Genomic DNA, 21,065 nt, shown 5'->3' with positions numbered 1-21,065 from the left:
TCTATCATGCTTTCACCTGCGGTTTTGGAAGTTTTCAAATATGATCAACATTGGGAAAGCAGGAATCTGACTTCAAATAGGGGGTCATTGTCATTGTAAGCTGTCTTGATGTGATGTGTCTTCAATGCTTATTCAGCTGCTTGAAAAAAGTTTCTTAAAGCTTGCTACATGAGGGGAGGTTACTGGAGATTATCTTTTGAACTAGAGCAAATATTTTCAAGTATTCTCTTCAAAAAGTAATAAAACACGTGCCCTTTGAAATATCACAGTATTGGTGCAAGGCTTTTTTTTTAGAAAAGGGATTAATGACTCTTATTTGTGTTATTATTTATAACTGTACACCCTTGGGGTAATACTGTAGACTCTCGGTGGGGCCCCACTTTGAAAACTGTGTCAAAGTTCTTTATAAGTGTAGATGTTGTGTTTCAGATGATCCCACCACTAAAGATACTGACTAGATTGTACATTGTGTATTCATATTAAAACATAACTCATTTTAGGCCCCTCTTCTTTTTCAGTTTGTTTTTTCCCACCATCAGTCCAGTCTGCTTTGTCTTGGAAAACCATTTTGGTTTATTTGTAGTTTGCAGAGGAGGTTGCTGTTTACAGTACTGGATTATACGGCAGGATTTTCCTATGTATTTGGTAGTAGTTGAGTAACTAAGAATATGTGCACTATGCAGTTATTAAAACCTTATCTTGCAAGTTAGATGATTCCAAACTAGTCATTAGTAACTAAGTGCTTTCAGAATTACATTTGAAACAGGATCATATGCATGGTGGCCTTAACCTGTTGACCAATAACTAATTGTATGATTATATTAATATGTCATGGCAGCAATGCTTTGGCATTTATTTATATATAGAGCAGCTGTCTTCAGGTAACTGGGAAGCTGTCACATTCACTAGTGGCTCTGTGTGACAAGTCATACGAGTGTGCATTACCTGCCTGGGTCAAACTGTGCTGCAAAGTATGATGCCTGCCTGCTTGTACATATATTTCTGTTCTCTCACTGCCTGTGTTTTAAGAGAGGTTGGGGATGGGGGGTGCATTTTATCTGTCAGTGAAAGGTGATGCGCACAGATCATCAAAATAGTATAATTAACTTTATCCTTAACTTGTTCCCTTCACATATATTCAGTGAGTTGAGCAGACCCTGTATTATCTGGATCTAGGTTTTACTGTAGAAAAGACACGTGGAGAGTTTACCTTCCCAGACATCAGCTGAGCACTGTTAAGATCTGACATTTTCTAAAAATCAGGCATTCCTGGTGTCTAGCTGCCTAGCATTTAGTAATCCCACCTCAGTCAGTTTTCTTTAGCAGTGGTGGAGACAACTGTGTATCTAATGCACACACATAGTGCCTTTAAATTGTGTGTTTGCAGACATTATTCTCAGTGCTGGCTTGGCTAATTGGCAGGCACACCTGCAAGATCTTTCTTCTCATTGTCAGACTCAGACGATGAAGCTAGCAGCCATGTGTCATACTTTGTTCATTCTCTGGTACCCCCAAAGGCCTTTAAAACCTCTTTGGTACCACTTTTTAGTCTGGTATGAAATGTTATAATTTTCCACCACCACTGACACCATTTTTGATGTCACTACATGGAGTCTCTGACACCATTCAATCATTTGATGGTGCAAGGGCCAATGACGCCTTTTTTAGTGATGCAGATACATTTGATGCCATTGTGTCAAAATTAGTATCATAGTAACTAAAGATTACGAGGTTAGAACAGGGCTGTGTAAATCACTTTCCCTTTACTCTTGGACACCAAGATGGTGAGATTAAGTGAAAGACATTGCAATGCTTTTTGTAAAGCAACCTAAAATGTATACTAGTCATGGATGAACAGATAATATAACTCCTGACATGACCACTCCTACTTTATCTGCTACACCTTTAGTCAGAACTAGTACTGGGACTTTCTCTGCACATTGTATTCAGTCTTGGGAGCCCTTGTCATTGTCAATACTACCTACGATCATATAATTTCACTGCCAACTTGAGATTCCCACGTATTGTTATAGATGCCTTTGGAGTGTAGACTGCTTTCTTTGGGGTCGGTGAAAGCACAGAATCTGATAGGTATTCTGTACTTTCTCTGGGTGGATTGCTGTTAAGAAGTAAAGTCCCGCTCCTTGGTTAGCTGGGATTCATGCAGTACAGTGTGCATGGCATTACCTGTATAAAACCTTCTGGGCCTGTCGATTAATTTTGACATACATCCCCAGCTGTTAATGAGGAACTGGAGTCTTTCATTCAAAAGTGAAAAGTAAGAGTTACTAGACCAGTGCAGCTCTGATATCCACATAAAGCCCCACCCCATCCCCACCCACCAACGAGATGCAAGATGACAGCCTAGATACAAAGAACAGGTTAGAAGAGTTCGAATGAAGAGAGCATAGCTAGGCTGATAGAATATCCATACAGATTACAGAATTGCATTCACATTTATCTCTCTGATTCATCCCGTCTTCCCTTCCTTTTGCAGACCCTTTCCCAAAACACAGACACACATAAGAGCAGAACAGTACACGGTAATTACAGATACATTTCTAATAACATTGTCACAAATATGGCAGATTTCCCTTATTTCCATTCAGTGTCCCCTACAATGCCCGTCTACCTCATCATTTTTTCCAGAAGAGGCGAAAAGTATGATTGCCCAGCTAGTCCTCAGATATTAAACTTTCCATTCATTGTTCTGTACTGACATTTCCTGGTAAAACCTAAGCCTCTACTTTCTTGTTTAAGAAGAATGCAGCCATGAGTCTACTGTAATCAATCTGTGATTCTAGCTGTTTTGGGCGAGGCTTGCACTCCCCGTTCTTTGTCTACATCTGCACTGGATTGTCACCACGATATGCTGTTCCTCACTTTGATTTAAATGGTATAGCACACTTTCAGTGAGTCTGCCTCACCAGGGATTACTGATTTGGAAGACAGTTAAAGATTATTGTGAAGGGGGGGGGGTGAACAGTTTGGCTTTGGCTGGCTCACTGGTTAAGATTTCCACCTTATAGCTTAAATCATGGGGTCAAGGGTTCAGTTCTGATTTCCGTTTTCATTATCTTTGTGGAGATTGCATGTTCTCTCTGTGGGTTTTCTCCACTTACTCCCTTCTTAGAAACGTACTACCTGAATGAACACTCTAGGTAACATGGATACTGCATTGCTTATTGCAGATATCACCCAGGTGATGCCTTAGAATGGCCTTATACTCCACATCATTTACCCAAATAGCAAAAGAACTGAATGAAATTAAAACTGTGCTTTTGCACACTTGTGATTCATGGCTTTTTGTTATGTTGTAGTTGATCCAAAAAATGCCTGATCATGAATCAGCCATTTATGTCATTCATGTGTAACATGGCACATTAACTAGAATACAGGCAACTGCATAGTAACTCTTGGCCTGGGAAACTGGCTGTTCTGACTTTCTCATGATCTAGTTTCAGTAACACTTATACAGTAATTTCTCACAACATAGTATTAAAATCTTCACAATATAATTATTTAAAATGAGTTAGTACTCTGGAAAGTAAGGTATAATTTCATTCATTGTTAATAAATTTACAAAAATCACAGTAATCTGTATGCTGTATGTCAGTATTTTTATGATACATGTCCTTTCCAAACCTGTGATACAGCTTGTAACTTAAATCATATTTATTCCAGTAAAGATGAGGTGGGACATTACTCATGTATTTGTATAATTAGTACTATGAAAGGACCTGCTGCCATTTATTTTGTATCAGACTTAGCTTACATTTACTGCAGAGGGCTAAAGCTCTGAGGTTTTAATGAGCTGCTCCCTGTACCCAAGGTACAGGGTTTTATTCCTTCCACCCTTGTTTGCCTGCTGTGTGACTTTGACCCAGTTCTTAACCAACTTCATAGGTGATTCATGAGGATGTTTAGAAGCCTAACCATACATTCCCATGAACTGGCCCCTGGAAAAGTATAGTTTGTCCAGTGGGCTTAACTGGGCAACGAATACATAAAAAAATCTTTTTTGTTGAAATAAGGTTTAGTAGGGATGAAACAAAAACATATATGTGCCAGTATTACTGACACAATATGTTATATATGTGAATAACTTCTAGGAATGCATTTAGTTAGCCACCAGATAAAATGGACTTCTGAGGGAATGCAGGGGTCAAATGCTTTACTCCACTATGCCACAGTATGTATACCTAATATGCATATCGTATTGCAGAGACAACTGTTTTCAGGGCCTAATATAATGCTATTCACTTCAGAGATAGACAAATGCTCATTTTCAATTAGTGGTCTGCTTGTACTGTGCTGAAATTCAACAAAGAAAGGAGTTCACCCTCATGTTATTCTTTGTTTCTTTCCTATGTTTTGTTTTTTTTTAGCTTTCTTTGGTTTTCTTTAAGCCCTTTACATTTACATTTTCTTCTCAATTCACTTACATTTCTTCTGTTTTTCTTTTCCTAGACACAGTTTTTGTGACACATACAAAACAATGTGAACTACCAACATTTGTTGCTGTCCAGTCCTCATGATGTGCTTCTGATGCATGACCCAGAACACAGTATTCTGCCATACAAGTTTCTTTCACTAGGCTGTAAGCGGCATCACTTCTGCATCCCCCTCAAAGAACAGAAGGTGACAATTCTCTTATCTGCATGCACTTCACTGTGCTGCTGTCATGTGATCTTTGTGATTCTACCTCCTGTTGTCATGCTGCAAATTGTGCAGTGCAGTTGTGATGGGTATCAGCGTTTGTCTTCTGAGGCTATTTGTCACAGTGTAGAATGGTGAAGATATTACTTGTTCTTATCTCCTCATATACTGCACTGTGATATCTGATATAATGCCTCTTTTCTGATAACATAATTTGTTTAAGCACCATACAGTGCTACTCTTTTTTCCCCCCAAGTACTTCTGTAATACAGTTTGTTTTGCTGTCTCATAAAACTGAATTATAAAACTAACTAGCTAATGCAGTAGAACAGCATGGAATACTTGTCCCTAGTCCTCTCTAATGTAAACATTTCAGCCATTTATTTTACTATACTAACTTTGTCTTGCCATCACTTACCATGCATGTAGTGTATGCAAGACTTTGTCTACTAATGGGAGATTTTCTCTTATGAACACCATTTATAAAAGGGCCTAGAAGTAAGCAGCCAGATTTGAGAATGTACTGCACTGTGTATACTAGCCAAATGACTGAGACCATCTAGTCCTCAGACAAGCAGCTGCATGTTTCAGAGAAAGAATTATAATGCAGTTAGCATGAATTACTTAGAACATGGATGACTGGAATGGAGCAGCAACTTTGCCTCAAACGGTAATGCACAGAATGTCAGGCATAATAGAGGATGCATATGGTGACAGGGTTGCCGTGAGAATGCATGTGCCTGACTGAAGCAGGAAAGAAAGATGCGGGAGGAGGACTGGTAACTTTAACTGGGACAAGTTGTATACAGTGGACAGGCATAAATAGATACTTATAAAAGTGCAGTCCTGTGGCATCAACTTACTTTCAGATGAAACAAATATTACTGTTGCACAGGTAGAAGAATACCATTCAAAAAGCTTTGTCCCTGCACTTGTCTATTTACATATTCATGTTTGTATCTCATTATCAAAGTGACTCTAATAGTTGATATTTTCACCCATTCTCTGGACACACACACACACACACACACACACACACACACACATACACACACACACACACACACACACACACACAGACACACACACCCCTGTCAGAGCTGAACTACTGCAGTGACTGGTGTTGGTTATGTTGCTGTTAAAGCCAATGCTGTATAACATCAGTTCCAGAATTGTGATCTGCCATTCATCTCCCTGTACATATATGGCACCTCACCAATAAGTATGTTCTTTCTGCACTGCTTTTGCCACCTTGTAATGCTTTTATTGTGACTATAAAAGTTGGAGTGGGGGACACTCCTCTGTGCATTTTTGGGTTCTTCCCATGTACAGACTTGCTGGTCTGCTCTCTGTAGTACCCACATGCTGCCTTCTGTGACTTCTTCTTCTTCTTTAGGCTTTTCCTGGTTAGGGGTCACCAGAGCGGATCACCTTTCCGCTCATGATTGGCAGTAGAGTTTTACAGTATCGAGTTGCCAGCCCTGCGCCCAACCTTCCATGGAAGGCACACACACGGACACACTCACACCAAGGGCCAATTTAGAGTGTCCAATCCATCTACAGCATGTCTTTGGGATGTGGGAGGAAACTGGAGCACCCAGAGGAAACCCACATGACCACAGGGAGGACATGCAGACACCACACAGAAGGTACCCCAGCCAAGGATCGAACTGGAGAACCTCTTGCTGTGAAGCAACAACACTAACTCACTGCTAGATATAATATCTGGGGACAAGGTATTATATCTGGCAAGGAAACTCTTACCATGGACTACTGTTGTACCTAAAGGGTTTTGTTCTCCTATATCTGCACTAAGTACTGGAACAACAGGGTTGGGAGGGTGGCCTAATGGTTAAGGTATTTGCCTTATAAACACAAGGTGCAGAGTTTGAGTCTCACAAGGGATAATTGGCTAGGCTTAAAAAATGGCTCGCAAGAGCAGTTAGCTTAGTACTAATCTATGAACCTATGAATCTATGAACCCCGCTGTCTTCTGTGACACTGACTGGTATTTGTGGCTGTATTACAGTGGACCTCCAGGTGGTGCTGTGGTCTATTGCTTCATGTTTGTGGAACACCCAGCAACAGGTACACATGCTGATAAGCTAATTATCATTTGTTTTGTACTCTGACCTCCTGTTTGTTGCACAGTAGTACTTCTGTCACCTTGTAATCATCTGTTTTGTGACTCATGTTTTCTTTCTGTTCACTAACAGTTTATACAGTTTTTATGAATGTGCCCTTAGTCACTAAAGATAAGTTAATAAAATTAATTAAAGATAAAATTCATGGTAGCAATCACTTTTATGTATTTCTCAAAATGCAGTGATTCAATCAGAATTATTATTAACTGTCTGAATTTGACAAGATGTAATATATTTGGCTAAACTGAGTACTTTTGTAAAGAACACACTGTGGAAAACATATAGCTACAGCAGAAAAAAGGCAAGCTGTCTATTTAGATGCCTTATTTGGGTAGCTACTACTTTTCAGCCCCCTGCATGTGGCCTTTTTGTAGTTCAGCAACCATTCTACAACTTATTGAGGGCATATGTGGTCTTATAGTCCACTAACCACTCTGAAAATAGCATGTCTATTTATCTACTATTCTTGTCTGTGAAAAAAATGCTTTCTAATATCTTGATGGAACTTTGTCCCCTTAATCTAGTCCATATGTCCTTCATACAGTCACAATGCCCCTTAAGTGGTTCTTCTATCCAAATTAGCATTTTCCTACTGTTATTTATCCTCAAGCAAAAGTATATGTAGGCCCTATAGCCTCTCCACCTATCCATTGTCCTCCATCTCCTTCATTACATTCTTTGTACCTTCTTGACTAGCTCGATATCCTTATATCTATATGGGTAGCAGACCTGTATATGATAATCTGGCTGTGGCCTGACCAGGGATTTATAGAGGATAATATAACATGGGGTCTAGTCTCCACTCAGCATCTTGTTGACTATGGCTACAACTTTCTTAGTAATTTTTTGTGGTTCTTTCTGTCCAAGGTCTTTTCCAATATTTACTTTGTTTTGTCACTTAGAATCCAGATGAAATATTGTCCTTTACTGCATTAAACCTTAAATATCACTTCTCTGCACATCCTACCAGTCTTTTCAGGTCCATTCAAAAGACTTTTTTTTCCCTCTCCCACACTGTTCCTTCTGTCATACGACCTCTTATGAATAGTTTTATACTTCTCTCCCTGCCCATCCTGATGCTACAGTTCATTGGATTTAGGACAACCCCTGTGGAACTTCACTAACCCTCTTTGCATGATGCAGGTGACAGCATTTATATGAGAGAAACTTATGTTGTTGGTCTTATTTATTTATTTATTTACATTTGTTGACCAGGAGTGTCCGACTGGACGTAGGTCCATTTTCAGCGGAGGCCCGGGGAGAAAAGCTCCACAGTTAAAATAAACAGACAGTAGTTACATTAGATTATATAGCGATTAACAATTTGATTAACATAGCAATTAATTACAAACATATTTACAGGTGAAGAAAGTACAGTTGTGTACCTACCCTAAATGTAGATGTTCGAGTGTATTCACTGTTGCAGTCATTACTCTTGGGTTATCCTGCTGGCAGGCTACCCGCAGTCGGCCTGAATTCCAAAGTCTAGGTCCAGCGTCAGTTGCTGTCACCTCTTCCCTGATGTCAGTGCGCCAGGGGTATAAAAGATGCAGCAGATGCCATTTTCTTCAGTTTTTCTTGCCCCAGATGTCAGGTGCCCCCAAAATGGTAGGCTAAAAAATTATGCCAATAATTATGCATGCAGTAAAATAAACATTTCCTTCATCTACATGCAAATACACCACATAGGTTGTATAAGATAGAGAAGTATAGGTAAATCCCAGCAAAGAAAAGGGGGATGGTGGGTGGGTAACCTGGACTGCAGCAGTGAATATACTCGAACATCTACATTTATGGTAGGTACACAACTGTACTATGTTCATTGTGTTTCACTGTTGCAGTCATTACTCTTGGGTTGAATCCCAAAGCTGAGGTTGGGTGGCTGGGCCTAAATAGGATTAGGAGAGGCTATAATGCCTTGCAGAACTGCAGTGGCGAAGCCTGCTCTGGATTTAGAGTAGAGAGGTAAATGGTAGTGCTTTGTAAAAGTGTGCACTGAACTCCAAGTTGCAGCCTCTAAAATGTCTTTGGTTGGTACTCCTCTGAGAAAGGCCGCTGAAGTGGCTGCTGCCCTGGTAGAATGAGGCCTAATGCCCTTGGGCACTGATTTGCCATGTTGTGAGTAGCAAAAACGAATGCAGTGGCCTATCCATTTTGAAATAGTCTGTTTTGAGATGCTTTCTTTGATATCCTGCAGCATATGCCACTAAAAGTTGCTCAGTTTTTCTGAAAGCATTAGTTATGTCCCAAGTAGAAGCGTAGTTGTCTGTGTATGTCCAAGGAATGCAGAAGTCTCTCACCCTTATTCTGTGAGTTTGGATAAAAGGTAGGCAAATGAATGGTTTGGTTAAGGGCCATACTGGACACTACCTTAGGCATAAATGTTGGGTTTGTCCTTAGAGAAACCCTGTCTGGATGGAAAATGATGAAAGGTTCCACAGCCATGAGTGCCTGTAACTCTGAAACTCATCTTGTAGAGATTATTGCTAGGAGCAGAGCTGTTTTCCAAGATAAAAACTTTATATCAGCTGTATTGCCTGGCTCAAAAGGCGGCAGTGTGAGTTTTTCCAAGACATAATTGAGGTCCCATGCAGGTATTAGGGCTCTCCTTGGAGGTCTTATGTTTTTGGCCCCTCTGAGGTACTGCCTTAGCAATGGATGGGAAAAAATAGGAGGTTCTGTATTGTAATGAGCTGAAATGGCAGAGGCATGAATTTTAATTGATGAAAAGGATAGGCCTTTGTCAAGCATCTCAGTTAGGTATTGTAAAATCTGAGGAATATTTGGTACAGATGTGTCAATTCCTTGTGCCTGGTTCCAAGCACAGAATCTTTTCCATTTTTCTGCATAAGATTTTCTGGTACTGGGCCTCCTGGCCTCCAAAATAACATCCATCACTGCTTTCGAGAGAGGTGTGTTTTGAATGGTTACATTACCCGTCATGCTGCCAGATTTAGGGTCCTGAGTTGGCTGCGCAGAATCTGATTTTTTTGCTGGGTCAGTAAGTGAGGAATTAGAAGCAATGTCCAGGCTGGGCCTTGAGACAAACTTTTTAGGGTTGGGTACCAGTGCTGGCGTGGCCAGTCTGGGGCAATCAGAATCATGTTTGGCTTCTCTTGTCTGACCTTTAGGAGTACCTTGGGGAGGAGAGGCAGAGGAGGAAAGGCATATACTGTTAGACTTTTCCAGCTGAATGACAGAGCATCCACTTTCCATGCTTGCTTGTGATAAGTCCTTGTGCAGAATTTCTGTAGTTGGCAGTTGTGAGGGGAGGCAAATAGATCTATGTCTGGGCATCCCCATTCCTTTGTTATCATGCTGAAGACTTGTGGGTCCAGTTTCCACTCGTGGGGATCCGTGAGGTTTCCAGAGTATTGTTCTTTCCTGGCAGGAATTGTGCTTGCCGGTGTACTTGATAAGTCAATGCTGTGTCCTACAAAGTCATGGCTTGTCTGCAGAGGGAATAGAAATGTGTGCCTCCCTGCTTGTTTATGTACCTCATGACTGTAGTATTGTCCGTCCTTATCAGTAGTTGTCCTGGATGGAGTAGATCCTTGAAAGCTGTCAGGACATTCTGAACAGCTAGCATCTCTTTTTGATTGATATGTAGATGCATTTGGCTTGTGGACCATGTGCCCTGAATACATTTTCATGCCATGTGTGCTCCCCAGGCATAATCTGATGCATCTGTTGTTATTGACTGCCTGGCTGTGGGTAGAGTGAATAGCTGTCCCTTGTTGAGGTGACAGGCATGTGCCCACCATCAAAACTCCTGTTGCAGGCAAGGAATGAGGGTAATTAATGCTTCCAGGCTTTGACAATGTTGAGTCCAGACACTTTTTAGGTACCATTGAAGTTTCCTCATATGCAGTCTGGCATAATTAGCAGAATGCAGGATGCCATGAAGCCTAAAGCCTGCAGAATTTTTCTTGCAGATAACTAGGTCTTTGTTGCCAACATTTTGAAGTAAGAAGTTAGTTGCCTTTGTTTGTCTGGCGTGAGATAAGCCATCTGGGCAGTTGTATTTAAGCTTGCACCCAGGAATATTATCTCTTGAGAGGGTACTAGTTTTGATTTCTTTTCGTTTACTGTGTACCCTAGGCAAATTAATAATATTTTTACGAATGCCAGATGCTTTAGTAGAGTGTCCTTGTTCTCTACTTGTATAAGGCAGTCGTCCAAATAAGGATATATTTGAATTTCTCTTTGTCTGCAAAATACAATTACTGGTGCCAGGCATGTTGTGAAGACCCTGGGCACAGTAGATAAGCCAAAGGGCAGTGCAGAGAATTGGTAGTGCAATGAGCCAGCTATGAATCTGAGGTATCTTCTGCACGATTGTCTGATTGGGATATACAGGTATGCCTCTTTTAGGTCTAAAGTTACAAGCCAAGCCTTCTTGCCCAGCATGGGCAGAAGCTGCTGCAGAGTTACCATTTTGAATTTTGGAATGTCCAGAAATGTGTTTAGAAAAGACAGGTCCAGTATTGGTCTCCAGGCTTTGTCCTGTCTGGGTACCAAGAAAAGTCTTGAGTAAAATCCGTGTCCTGCTCTTGCTGTGGTACTTGCTGAATGGCCCTCATGTTCATAAGGGATGGAACTTGTTTTTGTGCCTCTGCCCATTGATTGTGTGGCAAGTTTGGCATACCTTTTGCCTTTGGCCGGGTGTGAAAGTGGAACCTGTAGCCCTGGGACACTATATTCAGTACCCATTTTTCCTGGGTGATCATTTGCCAATTTTGAGAGAAAAGTGCTAGTTTTCCCCCTAAGGGGGCTGCAAGAAGATAAGTGCTTGGTGCTGGCACAGGCAAGTTATTGGGACTGTTTCCTGTATGGCTGTGCTTTGTCTTCTCCACTTTTGGAGGTAGAAGCGCCCCACTGTTTAGGCCTGTATGAGCCCTGGGGCTGGGATCTGCCTCTGGGATGTCTCTGTCTGCCTCTTTGTGGCCTGTCTGACACTGGAAAGGACCAATTCTTTGTAGGCCAGTTCCTGCTAAATCTTGGCTGAACCTGTAAAAAATCCTTTACTGTTTGCATAGATTTTGCTTTGTCCTCCATTTTCTTCAAAACCTCCTCTGCTTTAACACCAAATAAAGTATCATGCTGTAATGGAGCATCTAATAATTTTGTTTTAACATGATCAGGCAGATTTTGTTCCTTTAACCAAGCATGCATCCTAATGACAGAACCCGTAACTGCGGTCCTGCAGGAGGCCTCCAGAGAATCAAAACCACATTGCAATGTATGCTTTCCCACTTGTTCAGTTGCATGCAATAAATCCTGCATTTCCTTATTTTCTGCACAATCAGAATTGGCCAACATTTTCTGTTTTAACAGTGACATTAAGTATTGCTGATATTTAATCATATGAAATTGACAATTTAAAGCCCTCACAGCCAAAGTAGCAGAAGTGTAAACCTTTTTCCCCATCTGTCTAGTGCCCTTGAATCCCTGTCAGAAGGGATAGGGTTTTTTGCAGTAGCGGCCTTAACCCCTTTGGGACCCTGAGAAATAGTTTATTGGTCAGCAGCAAGGTTTTTATAAAGAAATTTATGTGAATCTGGAACCCTGTAGTATCTGTCTGGTTTAACAGGAGCTGGAGGTAAGGAGTCTGGAGAAAGGCCGGACTCTGAAAATACATCTTCTACAATGTCTAGCACAGGGGGAATAGCAAGAGGCCTGTGCTGAGGAAGTAAAAGAAAATCTCTAAGCCTTTTCTTTGATTCTGAGTAATCTTGGCTCTCCCAGTGGAAGTGCTCCCTCATGGTATGCAGGGTTTCCCCAAAAGAATAATCCTCAGGAGGAGAGGCTGAAGGAATGGATTCTTCAGCATCAGAATCCTGATAGGGAGGAAGAGAGTATTCCTGTACAGAAGAGGAGTCAGAGGAAATGGAAACCTGATCTGAAGAGTCGTAGTCTGTCTCTTGCCTAGGCCTCTTATCAGGAGGGGGATGGGAACACCTGATCAAGGTAATAAGGTCTTTGGCCATTTTGAGCATCTATTTCTTAGGCATGGAAGTTTGTCCTGGAGAATTCTGTACTTGTTTCTTTGTCTTTAGAGCTGCTTTAGTCTTTGCTTTAGAAGCTGAAGTAGGCTTTACATATAGCTGTGTAGGTCTGAAAACACCCTCAGAAGCCGATGCCTGCTCAGTGGCTCTGGACCCATCTGAGGGAATGATTTCCGAGTGTCCAATACCTTGAGTATCCACAGGCCTAGCTGGCTCCACGTGGGAGTCGTCAGCGGCCTGTGGCTCTGAGTTAGCGGGTGTCAGGGGTTGCAAAAGCACCTCACTGAGAACCGGCAACTGGCTTAGCGCAAGCCTCATCGTCGGTTTTGGATCTCGGATGCCTGTCCTTCTCTTTTTCCTTGCGTTTTTTAGAAACTCCGGTTGTCAGCTGTTCCGACGGCATTATATAATTGAATTTTTGGCCAAAGTAATGAAAAGCAAAATCACACCGATGCTTAATAGTGCGTTGGTTGACTCTATTACAAAACCAACAGCTAGCAGCATTATGATCAGGGCCTAGGCAAGGAATACAGTAAGAATGAAAATCCTTATGAGGTATTTGCTTCCCACAAGAAATACAACTTTTTCTGACATCGGTCTGGAGCAAGAAAAAAGTTTCCCCAACAGGGTACTTAGCTTTAATGAAGACTTCGAATCTGAAATTCGTCTGTGAAAGTCTCAGGAGTCGGCCGACCGGCACTTGCGAACTGCTTTTGCTTTGGGCACCGTGCGGCAAGAAAGACTGAAGAAAATGGCATCAGCTGCATCTTTTATACCCCTGGCGCACTGACGTCAGGGAAGAGGCGACAGCAACCGACGCCGGACCTAGACTTTGGAATTCAGGCCGACTGTGGGTAGCCTGCCAGCAGGATAACCCAAGAGTAATGACTGCAACAGTGAAACACGATGAACATCATAGTACATCAGTAGACAACTAGAATCTTTATCTGTGAAGTACATAACAGACATTAACAAATGTTACAATAAGAAGTTCCTGCTGTATAATAAGTACTAGGCTTATGAGCATCTGAGCTTGCTATAATCAAGGTAGTTAGTGGGGTGGAAAGAAAGGTAGTGATTGGATGGAGTGGGTGATATTAGAGTGGGAGTTGCAAGGGCATAGCCAGCATGTTTTTAGGTGCGCTTTTAGTAAGGATTTGAAGTGGGTGCATGATGGTACGGAGGTAATTGTGGGTGGGAGGGAGTTCCATCATTTCCTTTTTTCTTTCCGCGTGCATTTATTTAACAGAATATTAACACATTATATACTGTTTCCATGTTCACTCTGAGGCATGATACAAAAAAGCATGGATTTACTGCTTATGTTGCTTTGACAAAGATAGGTTTATAACTGTATTTGTATTTACATTTTTGCGTTTTGCATGGTCTTTCTCCTTGAGTGCTGAATGATTCTGATTAGACGAGGCTGCATGCTATGAGAATAAATTTTGCCCTTTTTGGATAAGTGATGTGGAATAGCACAAGATTTACATTGCATTATATGTAGTGAGATATGTGAATACAACATTTGTTTTCTATTAATTATGACAATTTACCTGTAGACTCATAGTTAATCACTTCAGCAGTTTTTGTCTGTTACATTTTGAAACACAAACATGTATGTGCCAGTAGTACAGACAAAATAATTGACAGATGTGAATAAGTTCTATGAATACACGAGGATACGTATAATTTAGTCCTGTTTATTTTATTATCTTCTACCTACTAAAGCAACTGAAACTCTGAACTAAGCCATTTACTATGTATGTAGTACAATCTCCTACAGGCTGTGCCTGATTACAGGAAATGGAAATGCATGCTGAGATAATTGTGTGTTGGCAGTATGTTATAATTTCATTTGTGTTCCACCACAGGGGCTTATTCTGAACAAATTGGGCCGGAGTGCTTTAGCAGAGAAGATGCTGCAAGATGCAGTTCAAATCCATTGCACATCTCATGAGGCCTGGAACAGCCTGGGGGAAGTACTGCAAGCCCAAGGGAAGAGTCAGAGTGCAGTGGAGTGCTTTCTTACAGCTCTGGACTTGGAATCAAGCAGTCCCAGTGTGCCTTTCACCATCATTCCGAGGGAATTATAAAATCATTTGCAAACACTGAAGATCTGTTTAAGATGTATTAAAGTGTCCAATTGTGTGGTGCACAGCATGACATTTAATGTGTAACACAGTTAAATTGTTCAGGGAAAAGGTTGACAAGAAATTGATTGGCACATTCTAATACATAAGAAAAAAGAATTATGCATGCTGCCCTATATGTATTACTGCTTTCATGTAAACTTATTCTTGGAGTATATTAAAGAGCAAGTCACATGTATTGTTTTTATACTTGTCATTCAAAGGGTACATAATGTAACTGCCCTTATTAGAAGTATGTGTTTATTTTGGTTATTTAAATGATAGTTTTCTACATATCTGTAATATATATATACAGTTGTGTGTACATAAGGCATTCTGCCACCATAACTATGCTGTAATCACTACAGTGTAACAATTCCATTTTAAGAATGCAGCATGTCATTTTATGGTTGTATTGCACTTGCTACGTCATACATTCATCGTACGTCATGGACATAGTTGTTGCATTATATTAACATAAATTGCTGAATTTTAGTATTCTGAATATTCCATCTGCAGATTAAAAATAGTATAAGTTTGTATTTTAGTACTTATGCTTCTCTAATGTCAAGTGTTAGCAAAAATATGGTTACTCTGTTATGGATAACTACTTACAACCTTACAAGCACTGTTCTCACAGGATCATTACTGGGTAAACACTACCACTTTGAAAATATTAACTAAGTGGTTATCAACAGCAGTAGGGCCACTATTCCTTATGTTAGACTGTCATGCCCATCTAGTTTGATTTGTTTTACTGATTTATTAATGCAAGCAGGACCCTAAAACAAGGCAGAAGGAATGTTGTAATCCTATATGTGTAATGTAGTAGATATGCTGAAGTGTTCAGCTGATGCTTAATTGATAACAATATACATTCAGAGAAATTTTCATCGAGATGAATTGATGTCAGTGCCTTATGTTCATTGCAAGTGGCAGTGTGTAATAAGCTCAGGAAAATATAGATAAAATGTTTGTAAAAATTAATGAATGCAAAAATACGTATGATGGTTAAAGTGCTTCCCTTGTGAATGACAATATTCGAGGTACTCTAATAGCAGTGGGGCAAATGTATAGAGAATCAGTTATGTTCTTCTTCTTTTGTTTTTTCCCGGTTAGGGGTCACCACAGCGGATCACCTGTCCACTCATGATTGGCAGAGGAGTTTTAAACTTGAAAAAAATAAAGAATCAAGAAATGGCATGTGTCTGTTTTACTGCTTTTTTGATTTCGATATTGAGACTGCCACAGCGATGTTAACATTGGAATCAACCATTTGGCATTAACAGGAAGAAGCTGATGATTATTGCAGTTAGTACCGTGATTTATTCATTAAAACCCGTAGGATGATGAGCACATTTAATTCCTAAAGAAATTTGTGTGCATAACTACATGGCATATTGCTGCTTAATTCCAGTAAGTGATATCAAGAACCCATGAGCTTTGGTTGTTGAGGTTGTGATTGTCGCTTGTCAACATCTTGAAGGAAAATTATTTGGTTATAAACTGCATGCAACAACATTCTGTGTGTTTTTATTCAGGGGTCATTCCTTATTTATGTATTAGTTCTGACTGACTGCATTGAACTACTGGAAGCTATTTTCTTTCAGAATGTTTTTCATATATGTTTGTATCTTAAACAGTTTACAGAAATAGGCAATTACTGTAAGTTAGAAAAAGTCTTTTGACCTATGTGACTTGCAAGTTTAATCAACACGTATGTATAGAAGTAAAAATAGTGCTACCAGAAAAAAACAGTAACTGCAGAATTTATGCTGTTTAATCAAACATACCACTGCCAGCAGTATTAATATGAAACATGTGCTAGCTGTACTTTTAGACAGACAGACAGACACACACACACACACACACTGACGCGCGCACAAACTCACATACTCATGTAGCTATGTAAGTGCACTCCTAGGGAAATTGAAGGAATCCATCATAGCTAGTTACATACTGACTTTTTTATTCCAATACCATCTTGCTTACTATGCAATATTAAAAAAAAAAAGAACTCTACTGAGAAAGCCTTAGGATCTTTTATCTGGGCATCTGCTCATAATTCTGTGTCAGAAATTTAATGTATGTGATATTAAAACAAAATGACTTGCATTCTGCTGCCATCAGAGTAGCAATTTATAGTTGTGGATTTTAGAGCATAATTCATTAGAAAGATAGTTGATACTATGACAGGAAGTGTTATTTGAAACAATTAGCACCAACAAGTACACATGTAGAAACAGCTAAAGAGGCCTCGTAGAGTAGATAATAGAACAAAGTGCATTGAAAAGGAAAAAAATAACTTACATAGTCACTTAGTTGATAGAAGATTATTCATATCACATTTCCTTGTGCTTAAGTGCTCATGTTGGTAGCTGCATGAGCACTGTTGTTCATTCCATACAGCAGTGAATTCTTATTACTTAAAGTCTGTGTTTTTTTCATGATTTACAAGGTTGCAACCTCATCATGAAGCTAAAATGTTCACAAATACACCAATATAGTAAATGCCTGATGCTGGCATGCATAGCATTGCCAAAATGTTGTTAGTATGTAGTGTCAGAGAATGTTGTATGAGGCATTTTGATGTTACATTTGACTTGAATAAATGAAAAGGGTCTGAGTCAGACAGTATGATAGTAATTAATGTTCAATTGTATGATTAAATAATGCATTATAAGAATTTAAAAATGGCTCAGGATATTCTACATGATGTGCCTTGGTTATAAAGGTAGGCGGTCTCAGCTAAAGTAATATATATATATATATATATATATATATCTACAGCACTCTGGAAAAGAACAGTAAAGGAACTGAATAAGTTAACCATAACAGTGGCTTCTGTGTTTTGCTTGCATGTCATGCTTTATCTTGAAAAGATGCTAAAAGGGGTTGCAGCACACTACCTTCAGTTTTATAATGCTGTCTGATATTCTATTTTATGCACCTGAAATAGCAGCACAGCATTAGACTCAGCCAAAGGGGAAAAAACTTCTATCCAGCACATGGCATTCAAAAGCTAGATGGCTCAGCTAAAGGAAAAAAATGCAGCATACCAAAAAATTCTGTCACTGCAGAGGGTTATTAGCTGTTATTGAGCTGCTTTTTGTAGTCCTGGGTTGATTCCCTCAATATTCATTTACATATTGCATTGCTTTGAGCAAGTCACTTAATCACATAGTGTTCCTTGGTCACCCCAGAAAAGGGACACTTGTATCCAGTGAGCTTAGCTGGTTAATAAGCTCTAAATAAATAAATAAATTGAACTAAGTCAGCCAAAGAACTGGATTCAGTTTGGTACTGCCATGCAGAGCTGCTATGTGCAGCTGAAATAGTTTATGTAAGGTAGCTCATGTTATACATTCAACATCTTTTCTGCAGCAAACACGGGTAATTAATGAAAGGTCCACATAATTTCTACTTTTACCACTTGAATCAACAAGAAAATATTTTTAAGCATACTTTTTCACTTTGAACATTTATTTTTGTCACAGTATCCCAGAAATATGTTATTTGTCAATATGTAGTAGATGTCATGCTCAACTGTTCAGCTGAGGCTTAATTAATGACAATATACATTCAGAGCAATTTTCATTGAGATGAATTGATGTCAGTGCCTTATGTTCATTGCAAGTGGCAGTGTGTAACAAGCACAGAAAAACTTAGATAAAATATTTGTAAAAATTAATGAATGCAGACATGCATACGATTATATGTCACATCAAACATAAAATGTAAATGATGCAGACTAAATTAATGTATTCCTCTAAACATCCACTAATAAAATGCTTGGGCTCTGTATTCTCAACATTTTGATTTCTAGGTAGTCATATTTCCATCCTAAGCTGTTTTTGACTGATCAGCTTTGTTATAATTTGCTGTTACAGAGGATCTCAACACTACTTGTAAATTTGTCGTTGGCAAGGATAGCTGTGCTTATTTGAAACTGTTTCTTATGAAGTCATACTTGTTGCTTCACTGTCACATGATTTTGTTTTATCACTTCACTGACTTGAAAAATATACATTATTATCCGTTTCTACCTCATTGCAGGGCCAGCAATGGTATAGGTTTCCATGCAAGGATAATGATGCCTAAAAAAGGGCTTTAAATGTTTGTCTTTCCAGCTCACATATTTAAAGCGGTATCCATTTCAGTCGGTTCTGGTTCTGCAAACAGATTCAGTGGGAATAAGAACCTTCAAAGTGCTGAAGAGCTTTGGAACTTAGAAAATGAGTTACCCTGTTCTTTATTGTTTATCCTACAGTTAAGACTTGTAAGGTTTCCAACAAGCTGAGTTATTTGTTTAGTGATGGTTTGTACAATAGTTAGGTGTATGTAACCTATACACACTTCACTTGTATGTATTTAAATATACTTATTAAGATCAAAACTCATATCAGGCCACTTTATAAATACTACTTTGTTCATAATTACTGGTTTGTGTCAACAGCTGGCATAGAAAGAAGAACTTATAGAACATGCAGAAAATGAGAAAGACTGGAAAGAGACTGATGTAAGCTTTTAATTCTCCAAAAAGCACTGGTTTTAAGAGTAAGCTCTTGTGTAATAAGGCAAGGTTGTGAACTGATGAAGAAGATATAAGAACAGCTCTATCATCACCTCTGGCTTAAGTGAAATTTCTGCTGTAGACAGAATTACAACAGATGATCCCATTAACTTCTTAAATGCAGCTTTAAACTCCACATTTTTTTTTCACTTGCTTCTGACAAATCAGGTGTAGTTTTCACATGAATCAAGGGAATCTCAAATTTCTTTTCATATGAATAACCATATATTTTAGTGCAGTCACAACATCTAATACCTTATTTGATAGAAGCTAATGTGTGGTGTGCTACATTATCTCTGCAGGGTGTTAATGCAGGGAATGCCACAATGTGACATTCCAGCCTCAGTAGCTCAACAGGCAGAGCACTCACCTTTGTGCAGAAGGCTGTGTGTTCTATTCCCACACCAGGTAGTTGGGTTACTTTTTTCCAATACTGACACTGCAATACAGCATAAGGGAAGTGCTGCACTCCGGAATGTGCCACCCTTTGGATAAGATGTTAGTCCCAGGTCCATTTGCCTGAGTTTGTGGTAGCTCAGGTGGATGTAAAAGATCCCACAGCTTTTATAGAAAAGAATAGGAGATGGTCTCCTGTTCCCTAGACACGTTTCCCCTAGTTGGTCTGAGTACAACCTCAGATCTATCCTGATAAGAGGCCATTGGCCTAGGTGGGACTAACACAGTCAGGAAAGTATAAATAAATAATGTTCTGCAAGTTCTAGCTTTGGACCAACAGCCACCCAGTAAAGCAAAAAGTGGCCTTTGGCATAGTACGTCTTACCTGGTCAACAAAGTCTATATTAATAAATAAATAAATAATGCTATGCAGATGCTAGCTTTGATTGACACCTACTTATTAAAGCTGATATATGTGTCAGGTTGTTGGTTCTGAGTGGTAGACTCATAGGTATATAACAGTCTAAAAACCAACAGGACTTTTTTAAGCCTAGCCATACATCCCAAATATATCCAACAAGTTTTGTGCCCTAGATGTTATTTTTTGGGGGTATGTGTAAGCCAGGGCTTGGGTGATTAAACATTTACAGGTTGCATGAGAGGTATACATGACAGAACAGGGTTGAATTTCTGATTTCCCATCCACTGATCCAGGACCAGGTTACACTTGATTTAGGTGTGGGAAGAACTCTGCTTCACATGGATAGGAAGCCTGTTCCACAAAAGGGTATTCACTGAGACGCATGCCTGTCCCTCCAACATGTCCTATTTATGTCACAAGCAAGATCCATGGATCTGATAGTTGTGATGCTATTCATTTTGTGGATATGCAAGAGGTCCATTAGAGCGAAATCCTGGGATGCTTTGTATGCCAGACATTAATCACCTCTCAACAGTCTGTAGCAGACAGAGTGTAGTGATAAGGTTTTGAGTCAGTCCCCATAGGATATGTTGTTAAAGCCCTGTATTCTTTTTGTAAAGAACCTCTGCAGATGTTTTAACTGTTGCATATACCTGGTCAGGTACATATCAAAGGGGGCATTGTACTCAATGATGGATCTGATAAGGGCTGTATACAGTGGAACAATGACTT

The 21,065-nt window shown here is 39.6% G+C and overlaps 1 protein-coding gene across 1 annotated transcript in view; it reads left to right on the top strand.

The window, feature by feature from the left end:
• TTC7A (tetratricopeptide repeat domain 7A) overlaps positions 1–18,747 on the top strand; it is a 2,391,665-nt gene extending 2,372,918 nt beyond the window's left edge. The window contains exon 20 of the mRNA XM_044060227.1: positions 14,686–18,747. Within this exon, the coding sequence (XP_043916162.1) occupies positions 14,686–14,907 (222 nt within the window). The 3' untranslated portion in view covers positions 14,908–18,747. The remainder of the gene's footprint in view (positions 1–14,685) is intronic.
• Positions 18,748–21,065: the final 2,318 nt, after the last annotated feature.

The sequence above is a fragment of the Protopterus annectens genome, chromosome 1.part0 (genome assembly GCF_019279795.1).
Source record: "Protopterus annectens isolate FY-2018-M chromosome 1.part0, PAN1.0, whole genome shotgun sequence".
In the NCBI taxonomy this organism is placed as follows: domain Eukaryota; kingdom Metazoa; phylum Chordata; order Ceratodontiformes; family Protopteridae; genus Protopterus; species Protopterus annectens.
This window is presented reverse-complemented; position numbering and strand designations above follow the sequence as displayed.